At 46.4% G+C, this 19,229-nt stretch overlaps 1 protein-coding gene across 2 annotated transcripts in view; it reads right to left on the bottom strand.

Moving 5' to 3' along the window:
• Positions 1–270: 270 nt before the first annotated feature.
• The window catches only part of LOC144685409 (protein crumbs homolog 2-like), a 180,025-nt gene continuing 161,066 nt past the window's right edge, over positions 271–19,229 (bottom strand). The window contains exon 13 of one of the 2 annotated variants that reach the window (XM_078549846.1): positions 271–1,558. In XM_078549846.1, coding sequence (XP_078405972.1) covers positions 1,337–1,558 — 222 coding nt within the window. In that variant the 3' untranslated portion in view covers positions 271–1,336. Of the gene's footprint in view, positions 1,559–18,132; positions 18,328–19,229 lie in introns of those variants that run through there. The other variant, XM_078549847.1, reaches the window with a different exon arrangement.

Here is a 19,229-nt window from a genome sequence, read left to right as displayed (position 1 = left end):
TTTGGATCACTGTTTACCACCTGAGACCCATGTCTTCAGTTCCGTACAGATTAATAAACCTCTGTGTAATTGTCTCCTGTTTTTAATGAGAGTCAAATGAGCCTTTCTGTTGGTGGAGGCTTCATTATGTTCCACATCTCCACTCTTGCTCCATCCTTTTCCTGCTGACTTGGGCTATAGGTTCCCTGGGTTGCCCTCTTCTTTCTCATAGCGACCACCAGGACTATAATGGCAACGATGAAGATGACAAGTCCTCCAGCTGCAGCCACAGAACCAGTGATAATGGGAGTGTAACTTCTCTGGGTAGTTCCTTTCTGTTGTAGAACATTACCGTTGAGTAAAATGGAAGTGAGAAAGTTAAATTGTTTATTGTCCTTGTCCAACAGCACGTATCTGGACTCGAGTAACACATTTTCATTCTGACCTTATGGGGAGATTTTTCACCCAACAGCAGTTTGTAAATAAAATAGGCAGGGACACAATCTGTCAATAACTGTTGATGCAACAACATAGGTACTTTCAAGCTGTATACAGACTTGATCATAGTCAACACACGTCTTTAATTAGACATGAAAAACAGAAGGCAATGACACTAGTCCCAGAGAAGATTAGCTTTATCCATTTGCATAAAGAGTACCATCACCTAATGTTAATGTGGAAACCTTTCCCAGCAATATATACACTTGGAAACAAAAATGCCTCCTCCATTTAACATACAGCTAAGTTTGTTGTTAGTGTAGCATCAATTTCAATTTCGAGACCACATGGCATTGTACCTTTTTTTAAGGAAGCCTGGTTCATTTAAGACTGAAAATTACTTCAAAAATTCACTTAAATAATGGAAAAAAAATCCACCATAATTTCACATGTCAGAACGAGAGCTTATTTAAAAGCTTTGCAGGAAATGCAAGATGCTGATGAAGGATTAGAATAACCAGTGAAATCTATTTCAGAGACGGATGTAATCTTAGCAGAGGTGATGTTGCATTGTATCATTATATGAATGGGAATGCTTGAATCTGTCTTGGTTGACTTCAGTAGATTAAAAAGGTCACTTCATTCATGTGGCATTACAATGAGCAGCACACTTAGTGTGAATTTTCTCCTAGGTGTTCCACCAGCTGCATTTACTGAGAGAAAATTGCACAGCCAATATAAATTGGATATCAACCTCGTGATGAAGCAGATGCCTAGAATGAGAGAATTTGCTTGTTGTATCAGCAGAAATCAGTAGTTGTCAACAGGCATATTACCGAAGAGATGCTACCTGCGAATGTCAGATATGAGGTCTACTCAAAGTAAGAGCATCTTTTTCTCTAAACGTTCAATCAAGTAATCATATCAAGCGCTCTTCAGGAGGCACTTTAAGGACACTATCCATCTCCAGTCGAGCCCCCGCCACTTCCTGTTGGCTTGGATTGTAGGTCCCTTCTGTCTGGCGCTTTTTGCGTGCAGTAAGAACCACAAAAATAAGAGCTATTATAATCAGCAGCACACTCCCACACACCACCGGCACAGCTATGGCCAGTAGCGGGACAGGGTCGGCCTTTTTCCCTCTCTGTAAAGATAATGGGAGACAATAAGTGGCCACAAATTGCTGCAGATTCTATTAAAATGCATTGTTCATAGTATCCTCTCCATCACCTTAAGAATGCACTAAAATGTAAGTTGTATGATGCAGATACCAGGAGCAAAAATGCAACAGGCAAAGCACCAGACAAGGACACAGACAGACAGGGAAATTATACTGAGCATTGTTAATCAAACAGTAATGATAGCGTGAACACACCAAATCAATAACGTGGCTTGGATTACCTTAAACAACGCTGACCCATGCCAGTGGCACTTTGGAGATCTGTTCAGGGAAAGTGTGGCCCCCTCTCCCCCCACCCCTGGATACATACCTGAATGAGCTACTCACACATAAACAGGAGAATGCCCCACTTTGAGTGGGCTTGCACAGGGTTGAGGCAATTGATATACAGGTGTACTTATCATCTGGAACGAAAGGAAAACTTTTGGCATTAATTGAGTCCTGGGTGTCTGTAAATTTCCAGTGTTGTTTTAATGTGAATAATAAATGTACCACAGAGAACAGCAAACATAAACTCATGTCAGAGCAATTCTGGTATCACTTCTGTTTATGGTGATTTCAATGCATTTATTCAGTTTTTTTTTACTGGTCATTATATTTAGCTTTGCTTGTGCCTCTTTCAATACTCTATTTGTTTAAGCAGTTTTGAGTGGATCTATCCCTTAATTTACCGGACCAATACCTTCTAAATCTCTCGGAAGCACAGTCCACAGAAATTAGTGCAATACCTTGTGATGTGCTATAAATGCTCACGCTATTAAAGGTGAAATCTACTGTTTTTCTTGTCTCTATTGTTTCCTCTTCTTGCCATTGTGCACAGGTTTCTCTCAGGAAAATTATTGTCATAACATCTAAAACGTCAAAAGATCTAGTAGAGTAAGTAACTACCCTTGAACTGGAAGCCACATTTTTTTATTTCAACTGAAATTAAGGCCTGAAAATGCCAGCAGTGGCCTAAATTCATAAGTCCCACCCCCCGAACCTATCCTTGGCTATTTTAGCAATGGGTGAGAATGGGAGCGGGTTCTAGATTTCACATCTGTTGTTCACATAATCAGCTCCCCATATAAATCATCAGCTGTCTCTACTCGTGTGATTTTGGTGAGGTAGATGTCTGAAACCCGAAATGTGCAAATTAGACCTGGAAGGTCTAAACCTCGTGGATTCATTTGGATAGCCAGAGTATCCTTTTGCAAATGGTTCTGGGACACCTCTGAGAGAGGAAGGGTATCCTTTGGGGTAGGTCAGATGTCCTTTGGGGTCGTTAAAAGTAGGCATGGTTATGCGTAAAAAGTGCATAAACTCATTGGAACTATCAAAGGAGCTGTCAAAAAACTGTCAAACCTGTCAAAGAACTGTCAAAGCTCATTGGAACTTTCAAAGCTATCAAGGGATTTAACTCTGCTGGGCTTTAAATTTTTTAAAAATGGGGCATTTAAAAAATCAGTGCCTGCTATTTCACTCCATCTGTTGACATAAGCCTGAGGGTAATCATTATAAGATTTGTGCTGTGTGCCTGATTTTACACCTAACATTATCACAGTGGGGTGCCTGTTAAGTGAACAGTTTGCTCAATAGTTCTATATGGTTGTAGAATAGAAATGTTTGTTTTCATAGATTTGTTGAAGGAATTTTTCATCAGTTTTTTTAATAGTGACACCATCAATTGACTCTATTTTATGTCAGCATCATCCCTGAGGTCTGCCCATGGTGGACACTAGTTGAGATCGCATGGAGGTGGTAAGGGCAAAGGGTGGTAGGTGTGGGGGCATGGGTTGGCATAGGGCTATAAAGGACCATGGGGATGAATGGGGGCCTGGGTTGGCTTAGGGAGTATGAGGGGCCATGGGATGGGTAGAGGGACTTTGGGGTATGAGGATATGTGGGTGTGTAGAGGGGCATGAGGTGGCATGGAGGGTATGAGGGGCCATGGGGGTCGGAGCATGAGATGGCATAAGTTAGCATGGATGGAGCAAGGGGGAGAGTGTGTGGGGGGTGGGGTGAGGGCTAGTGGGCTTTTTATTATTTTAATCATGTTTTTAATAACTTCGACTGTGCTGGAGCACAGAGGCAGGCCTTCCTCCCAGCCTGCCTCCCAGCCTCCCAGCCCAGCCTGCCTCCCAGCCCAGCCTGCCTCCCAGCCCAGCCTGCCTCCCAGCCCAGCCTGCCCCCCAGCCTTCCTCCCATCCTTCCTCCCAGCCCAGCCTCCCTCCCAGCCTTCCTCCCATCCTTCCTCCCAGCCCAACCTTCCTCCCAGCCCAGCCTTCCCCCCAGCCTTCCCCCCAGCCTGCCTCCCAGCCTGCCTCCCAGCCTGCCTCTGCACTCCTTCTGGGGGTGTCAGTCCTGACTTCTAATCCAGCCCACCAAACACCTCACCCTGGAACGAAAAGGTGATCTTTTGGGCCACTTTTTTCCAGGTTAAGTTGAAAGAGCGGGAAACATCCATCTCTGCGCTCCCAACCCTGGAGTGAAGCTAAACATTTAACTTTCTGCGCTATTTGCCCTTTTGTTGCTTGATTTCAGCTCACATAAAAACTGTTTAAGTTAATTCTATCGTTGTTCTGTTGTGCTAAACATTTGGCTTACTTCTTCTGCCCCATTAAGTAAGCTCCAGACAGAGTGCTGAGCTTAGAAATCACGTTGATTCCCTACGTCACAGAGAAGAGTAATGAAAAATAGCACAATAAGCTACAGCTGTCAGCCTTGAAAACAGACATTTCCAATGGAACTCTCACAGACTGTAATAATTTAACAAAGTGAGTTTATTTGTACAGACAGGAACACAATGCAGATGTATTAACCAGTGTACGCAAGAAATGTAAGCTTAATATCATTAGGTAGTGGGTGGGGACAGGTGAGATGTCAATCTAGCTTTAAGTCCTTGACTGGGGGATAATTTAATGATCATTCCAAAAATATTCAAGAGGTAGACCTTTGGATAGGATACTTACTGTTTTGTGGATTTTGAGGTTACAAGTTTCCAGTTTGTGGCAGACAAAGTCCCATTTGATGAATGATTGGGCTCGATTGTTTCCTTCCAAATACATTCAAATACACCGTATAACAAACCACTTTAAGCACAAATGATAGATGCTTCGCTAATGGGAGAGTTATCATTTCATACTCAATATAGTAAAAGCTTCAGCAAGGTTTGCACTGCAAACAAGGTGAGGGCATTTTCCTGCTGATTGACAAATTGGAGACAATATTCAACCTTGGTTGAATAAGGATTTCGTAGGGAGGCGATATCAGTTAAGCAAACCAACACCTCTTCATTGCAGCTAGAATTCTCAATGCGGTAATACTGTCTCCAAACTAACACATACTACATTTTGTTCACACGTTTCATAAAACAGTCTTTGATATTTGGTTTTCTGATGTATTCTGTTTAATGCCGACCCTGAACTAGTAACCCCTTCACAATGTTAACAAATGGCAGTAATTGGGGCAATTGGCAGTAATTGCTTCCTAGTATGTAGAACAGTCTGATAATTTTGCCAAAAAGATGAACTGCAATACCATTACAGTGTTAATCCGTCTTTAGAATTTCAGGAGGATGTGGTATTACTATTTTACAATTGGAACTTAGTCTAAGTACGAATTGTGAAGCTGTTGTTAGCAGTACAAACACCACAGAGAGTGGTTACAGCACAGAAGGAGGCAATCTGGCCCATCTTCCTTGTGCCAATGTAGTTTTATTTTACCCATTTTATATGAAAACTGCAAGTTATCTCAATGAGGTGCAATAATTTACTCTTATTTCAGACAATAACAATTTGTAATTTCTATTCATTTGTATGAATGTTTGTTTTACATTCTATTCACATTTGGATATTGTGACATGACCCATACTGTCCTGTGCCATCAGCTAAAGGCAACAGCTTTATCTGCCTTGTCCAAACCTGTATTAATCTTGCACGCCTCTATCAAATCTCCCCTCAATCTCCTTTGTTCCAAGGAGAACAACCCCACTTCTCCATCCTCATTTTGTAACTAAAATTTCCCATTCACAGAATCGTTCTGGTAAATCTCCTCCGCACCTTTTCAAAGACCCTCACATTCTTCCTAAAGTGTGATGACCAGAACTGGACACAATTCTCTAGTTGTAGCTGGACCTTTATAAAGGTTCAGCATATCTCCCCTGCTTTTGTACTCAATGCCTCTATTTATGAAGCCCATTAATTACTCTCTCATTATGGGCAGAATTTTCTGTCAGGTGGGGAGGGTGGAGCACGGATCTGACTGCCGCCCGCGATCAGGTCCGTGCCGCCATTTTATGCGGGGGTGGGGCCAATTAAGGCCCGCCCAGAATATTTCCCGACTCCCGTGAATAGCGAAGGGTGTGCGGGCTGCGGCGGGCGTGCACACACCGCCGGGTCCAATGGCGGCCCGGCAGTCTGTTTGAAAGAAGGCCTGGCAACCTCCTGTAGGCTGGTGACAATGGTCAGTGCTAGGCCGCAGCCTAGAGGGGTTCGGGTGAGCAGGCCTAGGCTGGAGGGTAGGGCCAGTGCGCCCCCTCGTTTTCCTGATGATTGCCTCGCTGCCCCCCTCGAGGAGGTGACCGCACGACAGGAGGTGTTGGTTCCCCAGGATGGGAGGAGGAGGCCCCCCCCACATGACCAAACGTGCCTGGGAGAAGGTGGCGGAGGTGATGAGCTCCCACGACGCGGTACCTGGATCCAGTGTCGCAAGCGCTTCAATGATTTGTTGCGCTCTGGCAGGGTGAGGACCATGTTGGCATTGGGCATTTAACCCAGCAGGTAGCCTTACCCTCTGCGGTCTCAGTGTGGTGACTGCCTTGAATCATTGAGGGCATTTTTCCTTTGCTGGGTGGGCCAGCAGATAGTGCCCATGCTGAGATCAGCCTGAGTGGGTCATGAGGAGATGAGTTTTCCCCCGCAGCATGTGTTGATCTGAGTCCCACTTGACTGGTTTGGGGGCAACCTGGAGGAGCTGCACCTGGGCGCAGACTCAGAACTCCAGGACATGTCCAAGTCAGGGTGATGAGATGGTGGAAGAGGAGCTTCAAGGTGGCGTTGGCAATGAACCATCTGCTGCCCTCTACGCTCCACATGCTTGTGCCTCCTTCCTATGGGAGGAAATACTGTGTGGTGCCAAATGTGATGCAGCATGTCTCCAAGAGGGCGGTGGGGGTGGGGGGGGTGAGGAACAGGCCTAGCATTTTGTCTGAGTGATCGGCAGCAGCAGGGTGAGGAGGCACTGGAGGCCTGATATGTCCCACTCTGGTTGGGGTGGGCCGTCCACAAACAGAGTCCACGTGCAATTTGCTCTAATCAATGCTCTTCTCTCTTTTTCAGGAGAAGAATGTGCAGAACGTGGCCGAGTGTGTGAGGACTGGAGGCGGCCAGGCACATCTCTCCATTCTTAGCCGTTTCGAGCAGGAGGCCCTGGATCTGGAGAGGCGCCATGTACCCAGATCTACTGCTGCTGGTGAGGCTGGGGTGCCACGGCCAGGTATTTATGCCCAACAGTGAAGTCAGCATTGTCCTCCCAACAGCCATAGTCCTGATGCTTGTTAGATTAGTTATTGTTGCAACATGGACGGACCATTGGTTATGGAAGGATGAGCGCATAATGAGCCGGGGACAGGGATGAACTTTGTCATTGTCTGCGCGCTAACTGATCCAATGTTCTTGTTCTTCCTTTCAGCATCATCAAAGCAGGGCCGGGAGGAGGAGCAGCAGCGACCCCCTCTCACACCTGAGGGTCCTGAAGTCTCACCAGTGTCACACCATCTCTGCCAGGCAGGCACCAGCGCAGATACTAGCACCTCGGTGGGAATTAGAACATCGGCTAGTGTCCCGGGGCACAGCAGTGAGGGCACTTCACAGTCGCTGGAAGAGTTGGCAGAGACAGAGAGTGCCCAGGGCGCCAGCAGTCAGAGGACTGCAGGGGACCAGGCACTTGCTCAGTCGGTGCCTGATGATGTGTCTCTGGAGTCGTCCGCGATGCAGCAAGAGCAGGAAATGCAGCCGGGTGTGCGGGAGCATCTGGGGGAGATACATGAGGCTGTGCTTGGCTTGGTCTCCATGGTAGAGGAGTCTACATGGACTATTGCTGAAGCAATGAGCCTCATGTCCGAGCGCCATGCGTCCTCCATGGAGAGAGTGGCAACTCTCATGAAGAGGTTCCTCCAGGAGACCCATCAGGGCTTCCTGGGGATGCGCTCGGACCTGCAGCCCTCACATCGGCATTGACCTCAGCTGGTCAGTGCCAGTGTGGGAGATGGACTGGGCACCAAGTATCCCAGCTCGGTGCCCATCCATCCACGGTGAGCGGGGAAGTCCAAAGCTACCTCACGTCGGCGCAGCAGCTGCCTGTCGTCTCTGCAGGCACCTCTCAGGGCGCTCCGGATGAGGGCAGCAGCTCCTCTGCCAGTAACCATATCATCCGATGAGGCTGCGACGACTGGGGAGGTGCCAGCTGTGGAACTGGCAGCTCCCTCCCAGGCGGGGCCAGCGCAGGCTCCACGGGCCAGAGGACGACCACCAAGGTCATCGAGGCCAACAGGACAGCAGAGTCAGCAGGCTGGCTCAGATACCACTCCCAGCGATGGGGCAGCACCAAGACATAGCACCCGCAAACGTAAACATAACGCACCTTAGGCACACCCGCATTTATCACTGGTGCTTTTGTGTTGGCCTGAGATGAGGTCCTTATTATTTCTTTTTGATTGTTAACACTATTGTTTTCTCTTTGTAATAAGTTCTTTTGCTTCACGCATTAAATGCAGATGTGTGACCATGGCTGAGGCTGCCTCGCTCCTACTGCATGTGAACGGTTGGCAATAATGTAATGAGTGCTTGGTTGGACATTCAGGTTTATTTACAAGGCCCTTAGTTAGTGCTGCTGACCAGGCAGATTTGGCACTTAGGTGTCGAGTATCGAGCGCCAGCCCAGGCTTGTCCTGGAGGTCCATCTGTGGTGGGCTGGCTGAGGGTTCGTTGGATTAAAGCCTCCCCGGTGTCCCTGCCTCCCTGGAGTATGCCCGGGTCAGCATGTACCCCTCAGCATTTCCCTGTGGGTGCTCATCCTTGGACTCACTGCTGGACTCATCGTGTGCAGCCGCAGACACTGCATCTACATCTTCATCGTCCACAGCGTCTCCCCTTTCCAGCGCAAGATTGTGGAGAGCGCAGCATGCAACCACTATCACCGACACACGATCTGGGGGGTACTGGAGTGCGCCCCCTGAGCAGTCCAGACATCGGAAGCGCATCTTGAGAAGACCAATGGTTTTCTCCACCACAGTCCTTGTGGTGCCCTGGCTCCTATTGTACCACTGCTCAGCTTCTGTTCTTGGATGGCGGAGAGGCGTCATGAGCCACCTTCTGAGGGGATAGTCCTTGTCACCCAGCAGCCATCCATCCAGCCGGGCTGGAGCACTGAAGAGCCCCGGCACCTGGGAGTGTCTGAGGATGTAGGCGTCGTGGGAGCTGCCTGGGTACCTTGCACAGACTTGTAGAATCAGCATCCTGTGATCACACACTATCTGCACGTTCATGGAGTGGAAGCCCTTCCTGTTGACGAAGGCACCGGGCTCACCTGCTGGCGCCTTGATGGCCACGTGTACAGTCTATAGCACCCTGAACACGGGGGAAGCCAGCAATGGCCGCGAAGCCTCTGGCTCGCTGTGTCTGGCTTGCCTGGTCCCAACGGAAGTGGATGAAGGTTAATGCCCATCTGAACAGAGCGTCTGTAACCTGCTTGACACAAGTGTGGACAGCTGATTGGGAGACACTGCAAAGATCACCCACTTGGAGACTCGCGGATTAATAAAGGATAGTCAGCATGGACTTGTTAGGGAAAGGTCGTGTTTGACAAATTTGATCAAATTTTTTGGTAACCAGGAGTGTTGATGAGGGTAATGCATTTGATGTGGTCTACATGGAATTTAGCAAGGCTTTTGATAAGGTCTCTCATGGCAGACTGGTCAAGAAAGTAAGAGCCCATGGGATCCAAGGCAAAGTGGCATGTTGGATCCAAAGTTAGCTGAGAGGCAGGAAGCAGAGGATGATGGTAGAGGGATGTTTCTGTGACTGGAAGCCTGTTTCCAGTGGGGTTCCACAGGGCTCAGTGCTGGGGCTCTTGCTGTTTGTGGTGTACATAAATGATTTGGACTTAAATGTAGGGGATATGATCAAGGAGTTCGCAGATGACATGAAAATTGGTAGGATGGTAAATACTGAGGAGGATAGCTGTAAACTGCAGGAGGATCAATGGACTGGTGAGGTGGGCAGAGCAGTGGCTAATGGATTCAACCTGGAAAAGTGTGAGGTAATGCACTTGGGGAGGGCTAACAAGGCAAGGAATTATGCTATGAATGGCAGGACCCTGGAAAGTACTGAAGATCAGAGGGACCTCGGTGTGCATGTCCACAGGTCCCTGAAGGAAGCAGGGCAGGTAGATAAGGTAGTTAAGAAGGCATATGGGATACTTGCCTTTATTAGCCAAGGCATAGAATACAAGAGCAGGGAGGTTATGCTGGAACTGTATAAAACACTAGTTAGGCCACAACTGGAGTACTGTGTGCAGTTCTGGTCACCACATTATAGGAAGGATGTGATTGCACTGGAGAGGGTGCAGAGGAGATTTACCAGGATGCTGCCTGGGCTGCAGGATCTGAGCTATGAGGAAAAATTGAATAGGCTGGGGTTGTTTTCCTTGGAGCAGCGAAGGTTGAGAGGGGACCTGATAGAGGTGTATTACATTATGAGGGGCATAGATAGGGTGGATAGGAAAGCACTTTTTCCATTAATAGATGGGTTAATAACCAGGGGGCATAGATTTAACGTAAGAGATAGAAGGCTAAGAGGGGAGTTGAGGAGAAATTTTTTCACCCAGAGGGTAGTGGAAGTCTGGAACTCACTGCCTGAAAAGGTGGTGGAGTCAGAAACTCTCGTAACATTTAAGAAGTATTTTAGATATTCATTTGTGTTGCCATAGCCTCCAGGGCTATGGGCCAAGCACTGGAAAATGGGATTAGTGTAGTCAGACCTTTGATGATGAGCACGGGCACAATTCGGGTCCGAATAGCAGCCACCTGCGCTGTAAATGTCTATAAATCTATATAAAAATTGGTGCTCCCCTTAATGTACATGCGGCTTACTACCAGGATACAGTAGCCTCTGTCTATTCCAAATGTCTAGCTTTATTTAAAATAGATTTTTAAGGGGTATGTTTTCCACAAGTTGGTTGGAAAGATTTGCATGTGAGCCAATTGGCTGTAAGTAAATTGCCTCAAAAAAATATTGCCTATACAATTTAACGTGGTAGAGGAGTGTAACGGATAGGAGTTACTCTTAAAAAGTATTATACTGTCAGTATTAGATATGGAGGTCATACCGACGTAGCTAATTGTGTTGATGCTTGAGTTTATATGTCCCCAGTAGTTAAACAGCATGGAACAAAACACAATTACTTAAGACCGCAACCTTACATACTCATCATGAATTGAATCATGGAAACTCCTACAGCGATCTTTCAAAAAAAGCACAATAATTGAAATCCATGCTGTATTATTGGTAAAGTCCGTGTGCCTATTTCTTGAAACTCCATATTGATTTTCACATACACGTGCAGGAGTTAAATTGTACTTGTCACAAAATTAATTCATATTCAAAATAATCAACTTTGATCATTTAGCATCGGAATTTTTGTAAGTGTGTTATAACTATTTGTAGCCGGGTAGAAGACCACTGAAAACTTGGCCCTGAAAACAGAGGCTGAATACATTTCATACTGCATGACTTTCCAGGTTTCTTTAAGCGTCAGCTGTCGTACTCTCACCTCCGAGTCACAAGATTCCAGGTTCAAGTCCCACTTCAGAGCTTGAGCACAAAGATCCAGGCTGACACCCCAGGGCAGTACTGAGGGAGTACTGCACTGCCGGGGGTGCTGTTTCTCAGATGAGACATTAAACCAAGGCCCCATCTCTCTGCGCGGGTGAATGTAAAAGATCCCATGGCACTATTTCGCAGAAGAACAGAGGAGTTACCCTGGTGTCCTGGCTAATATCTATCCCTCAATCAACATCATAAAAAAACAAGATTATCTGGTCAGTATCACATTTCAATTCATATTATAAAACTGGTTGTTGCATTTCCTATGTTATAACAGTGACTACACTTCATTCACTTGTGTTTTGAGATGTCCAATGGCCATGAAAAGCGCTATATAACTGCAAGTCTTCTGTTTTATTAATCACCTCCCAACTCCACCTAGGGATCAATCTCTGATGGACTGGAAAAGAAGATTCCAAGCTATTGACCTCTTTATTCTTTATAACCCAGTTGCAGTGTAGACAAAATCTGATCTCAGGGCACGTCCTGTAATTTTGTGTTAGGCACGAGTGACGTATATCAAGCATGATACAAACTCAGGAAGGACCTGACTGTTTCCAGCAGCCTGACTCAGATTCATGTGCTTTGCGTGGTTTAAAGCTGTTGCTATTCCTGTAATGGAAGATAGGGAGTGACATCAATGAGCAGCAGAATTGATAATATAAAATTGGGTTGGAAACTTAAAACTATTTTGTTAATATAAGTTTCTAAAAACATGATCTTCCAATAAACCTTTTGAAATTAAGCCTGTTTCTCATAATTCAGTTTAACTGGGTGACCTGGAAAGAAGTGATGAAGTTTTGTTTTTCTATTGACTCTGGAAGAGTCATAACCAAATTTACTTCAGCTCAATCCTCTTGTCTTGTGATTAACAATTGCAACACCAGTTGTTTAACCTCTTAATCAGTGATCTCACGACAGTGACTTCTGAGGCTTTGGGGCAAATTTAACAAGGACTTGACTTTATATGAATGCCTTTAATGTAAGAATGATTTCCAAAAGTGTCCCATGGCCACAATCAGACAACCACCGAGAGCCATCTTAGGAGGTAGCTAATGGCTTGGTCAAAAATGTAGCTTTTAAGGAAGGCCTTAAATGAGAAGAGAGATGTTCAGGGAGGGAAGTCCAGAGTTTAGAGTCTAAATGGCTGAAGGTACAGCTGCCAATTGTGGGGTGAAGGAAGTGAGGATGGGTGAGGCCAAAGTTATTGGCTCATTGTGTTCTTGAAGGTTTGTCAGGCTGAAGGAGGCTACAGTTATGGGGAGGGGTGAGGTCATGAATGGAATCAAAACAAGGATGAGAATTTAGAATTTGGAGGTATTGGCCTCTACTGGTCTAATATAGGTAAGTAAGCACTGCAGTTAGGCTATTAGCAGCAGAGTTTTGGATAAGATTAAGTTTATGAAGGATGAGAGACTGGTAGGAGAGCAATGAAATAATTGAATCAAGAGGTAACAATGGCAGGGATGAGGGTTTCAGAAGTAGATGGGCTGAGGCAGGGGTGGAGATGGGAAATGTTACAATGGGGGAAGTAGGTTGCCTTTTTGATGGAGAGGATATGGGGTCAGAAGCTCTGCTAAGGATCAAATATAGAATGTGGAGATGGCAAGCAGTGACATTGGGCATGAGGAGAGATGGAGTTGGTTGTGGAGGCCAAAGATGATAGCTTAGGTCTTCCCAATGAAATTGCAGCTCAGCCAGAACTGGATGGCAGATAAGCAGGCTAAGAATACAGACTCGGCCCGAAAGGGGGAAGGGTTTTTTAATTGTGTTCAGAAAAATTATTTTGATCAGTATGTTTCTGGCCCAACTAGGAAGGGTGCAGTGCTGGACCTGATTCTAAGGAATGAGTGGCACAGTAGGGGAACGTTTAGGGATCAGTGTTCATCATATCATAAAATTTACATTATTTAGGGGAAATGACATGGAGCAATTTTGAGTAAAATTGTTTAAATAGAGGAAGGGCCAATTTCAATGGGATAGGAACAGATCTGCCCCAGGTAAAATTGGAATCAAACATTGGCAGGCAAGACTCTAAGGGAACAATAGACTGCCTTTAAAGAAATGGTTGAGGCATAGTCAAGGTACATTCCCAGGAGGGAGAAAGATAGGCAACCAAAGCCAGAGATCCCTGGATGATGAGAGAGACAGAGAGTAAGATGAAACAGAATAAAGGGCATATGACAGATGTCAGGTTGATAATACAACTGAGAACCACGCTGAATTTCGGAAGTTTGGAGGAAAAGCAAACAAGAAAATAGGAAAGACAAAGAGAGAGTATGAGACGAGACTGGCAGCTGGCATACAAAGCAATCCAAAAGTCTTCTCTTGACATGTAAAAAGGTAATAGGAGGAGGCGTGGGGATGATTAGGGACCAAAAAGAGGGGACCTATGCAGGGAGGCGGAGGACATGGCTGAGGTACTAAATAAGTACTTTACATTTGTCTTTACCAAGGAAGAAAATACTGCTGAGGACATAGTAAAAGAGGAAGTAGCTAAGATACTGAGTGGGCAAACACTTGGTAGAGATACTAGAATGTCTGGCTGTAATTAAAGTTGATTAGTCACCAGAACCAAATGGGATATATCCAAAGAAGGCTAGAGGCTGTAGAGGCACTTGCTATAATCTTTCAAACCTCTTTAGATACAGGGGTGCCAGAGAACTGGAGAATTGCAACTGTTACACCCTTGTTCACGAAAAAGTATAAGGATAAACCCAGCAACTACAGGCCAGTCACTTCAGCCTTGGTGGTGGGAACGTTTTTAGAAATGATAATCTGGGACAAAATTAAGAGTCACTTGGACAAGTGTGGATTAATTAAGGAAAGCCAGCATTGACTTGTTAAAAGCCAATTGTGTATAACTAACCTGACTGAGTTTTTTGATGAGGTAGTGGAGAGGGTTGATGAAGGTAATGTAGTTGATGTGGTGAACATGGACTTTCAAAGGGCGTTTGATTAAGTGCCAGAAATAAGGTTTTCCAGTGAAATTGTGGCCCATGAAATAAGAGGGACAGTGGCAGAATGGATACAGAGTTGGCTGAATGGCAGGAAACAGAGCAGTTGGGAACCGTTGTTTTTCAGACTTGAGAAAGGTATACGGTGAGATTCCTCAAGGATCAGTATTAGGACATTCATCTCCTGATACCTAGACTTGGGTATACAGAGCATGATTTCAAAATTTGCAGATGACATTCCTCCATCTCCTCCTCAGCCAGCTCCTCTCCCCATTGCAGCGCCAGGTTGCAAAGGGCGCAGCAGACGACGATGATGTGTGACACCCTCTGTGAACTATATTGCAGGGCTCCACCAGACCAGTCCATGCACCGGAAGCTCATTTTCAGCATGAGCCTCATTATAGCGTCGCTCTGCTGCAGCCTGAGGCCGCCGCACGGGTGTAATCAGCCATGTCCTCTGTGGGGAGCCCTTGTCCCCGAGGAGCCATCCCTGCGGCTTCTGTGGACCCTGGAAGACGTCAGGGATCTGTGACCGACTGGGAATGTAGGAGTCGTGGACACTCCCTGGAAACCGTGCGGAGACCTGCAGGATGCGTTTGTGGTGGTCGCACACCAGCTGCACATTCAGCGAATGGAATCCCTTGCGGTTGATGTAGTTCACCGCGTGTTGCGACGGAGATCTGAGCACCACATGAGTGCAGTCGATTGCACTCTGTACCTGTGGGAAACCCAAGATCTGGGCTTTTCCAATTGCTCTTGCATCCTGGCTCTCTTGGTCCCAGGTAAAATGCACAGAGTTGTGTGCCCTCGCGAAAATGGCATCTGTGACCTCATGGATGCATTTCTGGTGGAGGCTTGTGAGATTTCACACAGGTGAAAGTGTGGAGCCCTGAAAGGAGCCACGGGCATAGAAATTGAGCGCTGCTGTCACTCTCACAACCACTGGCAATGGATGCCCTCCATGTCCCTGTGGCTGGTGTGAGCGACCAGTTCCCTAGACATGCGCAGTCTTCGACACTGGTTCTCACTCATCTGCAGGAATAAAAGGTGGCGTCTATAGACCGTGGGTCTAGCTAGGTGCCCACCGGTGACACCTCGCTGTGGCTCTTCAGCGGCCTGTGTGGGTGTCCCAGTCGCCCCTGAGAGTGCTGATTCTCCCTCTGTGCAGCCAGGCGCCTCAGTCACTGTCTTCACTCTCTGTACGCCATGAGGCATACAGCTAGTTCACCAGGCTCCATGATCCTGATGTACTCCTCCTGCAAGATGAAAGAGAGAGACGCGTGGGTTAGCTTGGGTATACCAGGAACCTATCTTGGTTAAGTCTGAAGGCCCCTTAACGCATCCCGGAGAGTGAAGGGCACCACTTGGATGGTCAGGGTTTAAAGCGCTGCATGGCTGCCTGAAACTCCACCCACTTCCACCCCACTCCACCTGACCGATTGGCAGTAGCTTTGCCCATTGGACTGCAGGCTGTGCTCTCAGCTCAGGCACAGGCATTCTCCTAACCCACACTGCAAGGCTGCACTGTTAGCTTGAACCATGGGGGAGACTGGTCCAAACCGGGATGATGACCTTGCACAGGGGCTGTGAGTGTCTCCACCAGTGACTGCACCATGGCCAACTTTAGCGAGGAGATTGTACAACGTGCCCAGTCGTCCAACTGGTCTGCTGTCCACTAAAAAGCTCATTATTATGCAGCCTGTGCTCAAGAGATGAAAAGCTCTGGAGCATTGCTGGCACTTTCATGTCTCTGTGTTGCTCGAGTGGGCAGATAAGCTAGAGACCCGACTCCACACATATCAATGTGGCTGCGCCTGAACTGTCTCAGCTGTGAAGGAATGGTCACGTTATACAAGGTTTCCCTAATGTGTGGCCACTTCCCTCCCCCCAACCCCACATGTGCTTGTGCACTGCCATCAACCACACCTAGTCCCCGCCCCTCTAACATGCCTCAACTGCAGGGCAGCCCCTTGACCCCCCCACCCCCAACACTCCCCAAGTCGCCTCAACCTTAAAGTCCAACAGGCGATCCTGGTAAGCGCTGCGCAACATTACTGTGCACTCACCTCCGAGTTCCTCTCAAAGTGCAGCCCGCCAAGTGCATGTCTTATATGTGCTGTTGTGAAACACATCTGTGTGGGGCGGCGATCCAAGAGGGGGAGATGGTTCCGGCGGGCTGGCTGATATGCAGATGCATTACAATGAGGTCCCTGGGAAACGCAGCCCGCCACCGATGGGCTGAGTGGATGATCGCAAACTGGTTTCATGACGCTGTGAAACTAATTTTTGGCCTTGCTGTATTGTCCGTCACGCCACCAAACATGCCTGAGGCCAGTGAGCATGGAGAATTCCACCCACAGAGTACAAAAGCAAGGAAGTTACAGTGAACCTTTATAGAACATTAGTTTGGTCTCAACTGGAGTATTGTGTCCAGTTCTGGGCACTGCACTTAAGGAAGGATGTGAGGGCATTAAAGAGGGTGTTGAAAAGATTTCCAAGAATGATTCCAGGGATGTGGGGCTTCCATTACATGGATAGATTGGAGAAACTGGGGCTGTTCTGCTTGAAGAAGAGAAGGTTGAGAGGAGATTTCACAGAGGTGCTCAAAATCATCTAGATAAGCTAGAGACCCGACTCCACACATGTCAATGTGGCTGCGCCTGAACTGTCTCAGCTGTGGTCACTTTATACAACGTTTCCCTAATGTGTGGCCACTTCCCTCCCCCCAACCCCACATGTGCTTGTGCACTGCCATCAACCACAGGGCAGCCCTTGTCCCCCCCCTCTAACATGCCTCAACTGCAGGGCAGCCTCTTAAACACCCACCCCCAACATCCCCCAAGTCGCCTCAACCTTAAAGTCATACCTGGCAACTCTAGCCAGAGTAGATGCGGAGAAACTGTTCCCAGTGGTGGAAGGGTCGAGAATCAGAGGATACCAATTTAAGATGATTGGCAAAATAAGCAACGGCAAAACGAAGAACTTTTTAATGCAGCAAGTAGTTAGGATCTGGAACGCACTGCCTGAGAGTGTGGTAGAAACAGATTCAATCGTGGCTTTCAAAAGGGAACTGGATCAGCATCTGAAGAGAAGAAAAATTGCTGGGCCACAGGGAAAAGGCAGGAGAGCGAGATGAGCGGAGCTGCTCTTGCAGCGAACCACATGGACAAGATGGGCTGAATAGCCTCCTCTTGTGCAGTAGCCATACTATGATTCTACTCTGTGACTCAGTGGAGAGGTCAAGAGAGATGGCAAGGAAGTAGATTTAGGTGTTGTCAGCATATGTGGAAGCTGACGCCATGTCTTTAGATGATGTGCTGGGGGACGGCATGTCAGTGAGGAAAGGGAGGGGACAGGGATAGATCCTTTCCCTAAATATATCTTGTGCTATGCATGACCTGGGAGTACTTAGTTTTGACACTGGGTTGGAAAAGAATGTTCTATTCTGCAGCACAGACATTCCTCACTGTGTTATTAGAAAAGGGGAACTTAACGCTATACCAGGAAGATGCATTAATGTACATACTTCATCCACTCGCTAAAACCAGCAGAATTTAAATGTATCTCATTCCCTCCCTCCCTGTAATTTTGGCTTCGGCTGTGACAGTGAAGCAATAAAAAAAAATCTTTTGGCGCACCGGATACAAATAAGGCAGGTAAATCTGAGTCTCCATGGGGTAAGAAACAGGAATAGCCAATTACTTTTTAATCTGAGAAACCTAGGGGCCAAAGTGCACAAAGCAGGGCAGCATCAAATTTGAAAAGGGACTGGATAAATCAAGAACCCTATAATTGGGCAGCTCACTCCTGGCTTCAAATTCAATTTAGCGATCATCACCAATGAACTATTATTAAATTTCACTCTGCCCCTGGTTTCATTGCCTGATCTTAAAAGAAGTCTGGTAGGTCCAGACTAAGGTGAAAAGAAAATAGCAGTAAGACAAACTAACTGTAGTCTATTATTCATGAACTGTTCTAATTGCTGCACTTACAGTCATAATGTAAACATCCAAGAAGTGTTTGCAACTTCTATAATACTTGGTGTCATCCTTTTAATCTTTCTGATCAGTAACAGGCTGTTAACATAATGAAGCTGCATGAATAATAAGCTCCTTCACTATATCTTAATTTTAATGCTAATTGCAGACACAGAAGCAGCATGATAAAACACACAGCCATGTGTCTCTAAGATTACCAATTAATGCCACAATCCCATCGGTGACAGAAGATTAATGCCATCCTTACTGAAATAACTGTCAGTCACATCTGTTTGTAAACCTGGACCAATGCTTTATTCGGATAAACATCCCAGCAGGAAGTACCATGTGAATGTGTCACTGGGCTGGGTAATTATCTAAAGTGCCACTGGTATGAGCAAGATGCAACTCTTTCTATGCATCCTGAAAACATATCCTGGTAAAGATCATTACACCGAAAACCGAAAAAGCACGTTAAAAATAATGTATCACACCCGGCAGAAAACATACAAATGATTTATTCCAGTGCACAACATGCCATTCAGGAAATGTTAGCAGACAAAAACGATTGTTATAATCATAGAGCAAATCCTTAGTAAAAGCTGTATCGGGAAAATTGCTGTTTGTTAAAGGGTTAATGTGTTAAGGGGGGAGAACAGATGCATGGTTACTGTCAGCAAATTATTCCCCTCCTATTTATTAACTTTCCAAAAGGGCCTCTCTAGTTCTCCAAAAAGGCAATGAGCAAGAAATTCCATACTCCTGACATCAAGGAAGAAATAAATAACACTATACATTCTGGTGAGGTATGCTACATAGAGAAAAGAAATGGACTAAC

This window comes from Cetorhinus maximus, chromosome 10 (assembly GCF_964194155.1).
Source record: "Cetorhinus maximus chromosome 10, sCetMax3.hap1.1, whole genome shotgun sequence".
Classification (NCBI taxonomy): domain Eukaryota; kingdom Metazoa; phylum Chordata; class Chondrichthyes; order Lamniformes; family Cetorhinidae; genus Cetorhinus; species Cetorhinus maximus.
The sequence above is the reverse complement of the archived record's forward strand: the minus strand, read 5'-3'. Positions and strand labels throughout refer to the sequence as shown.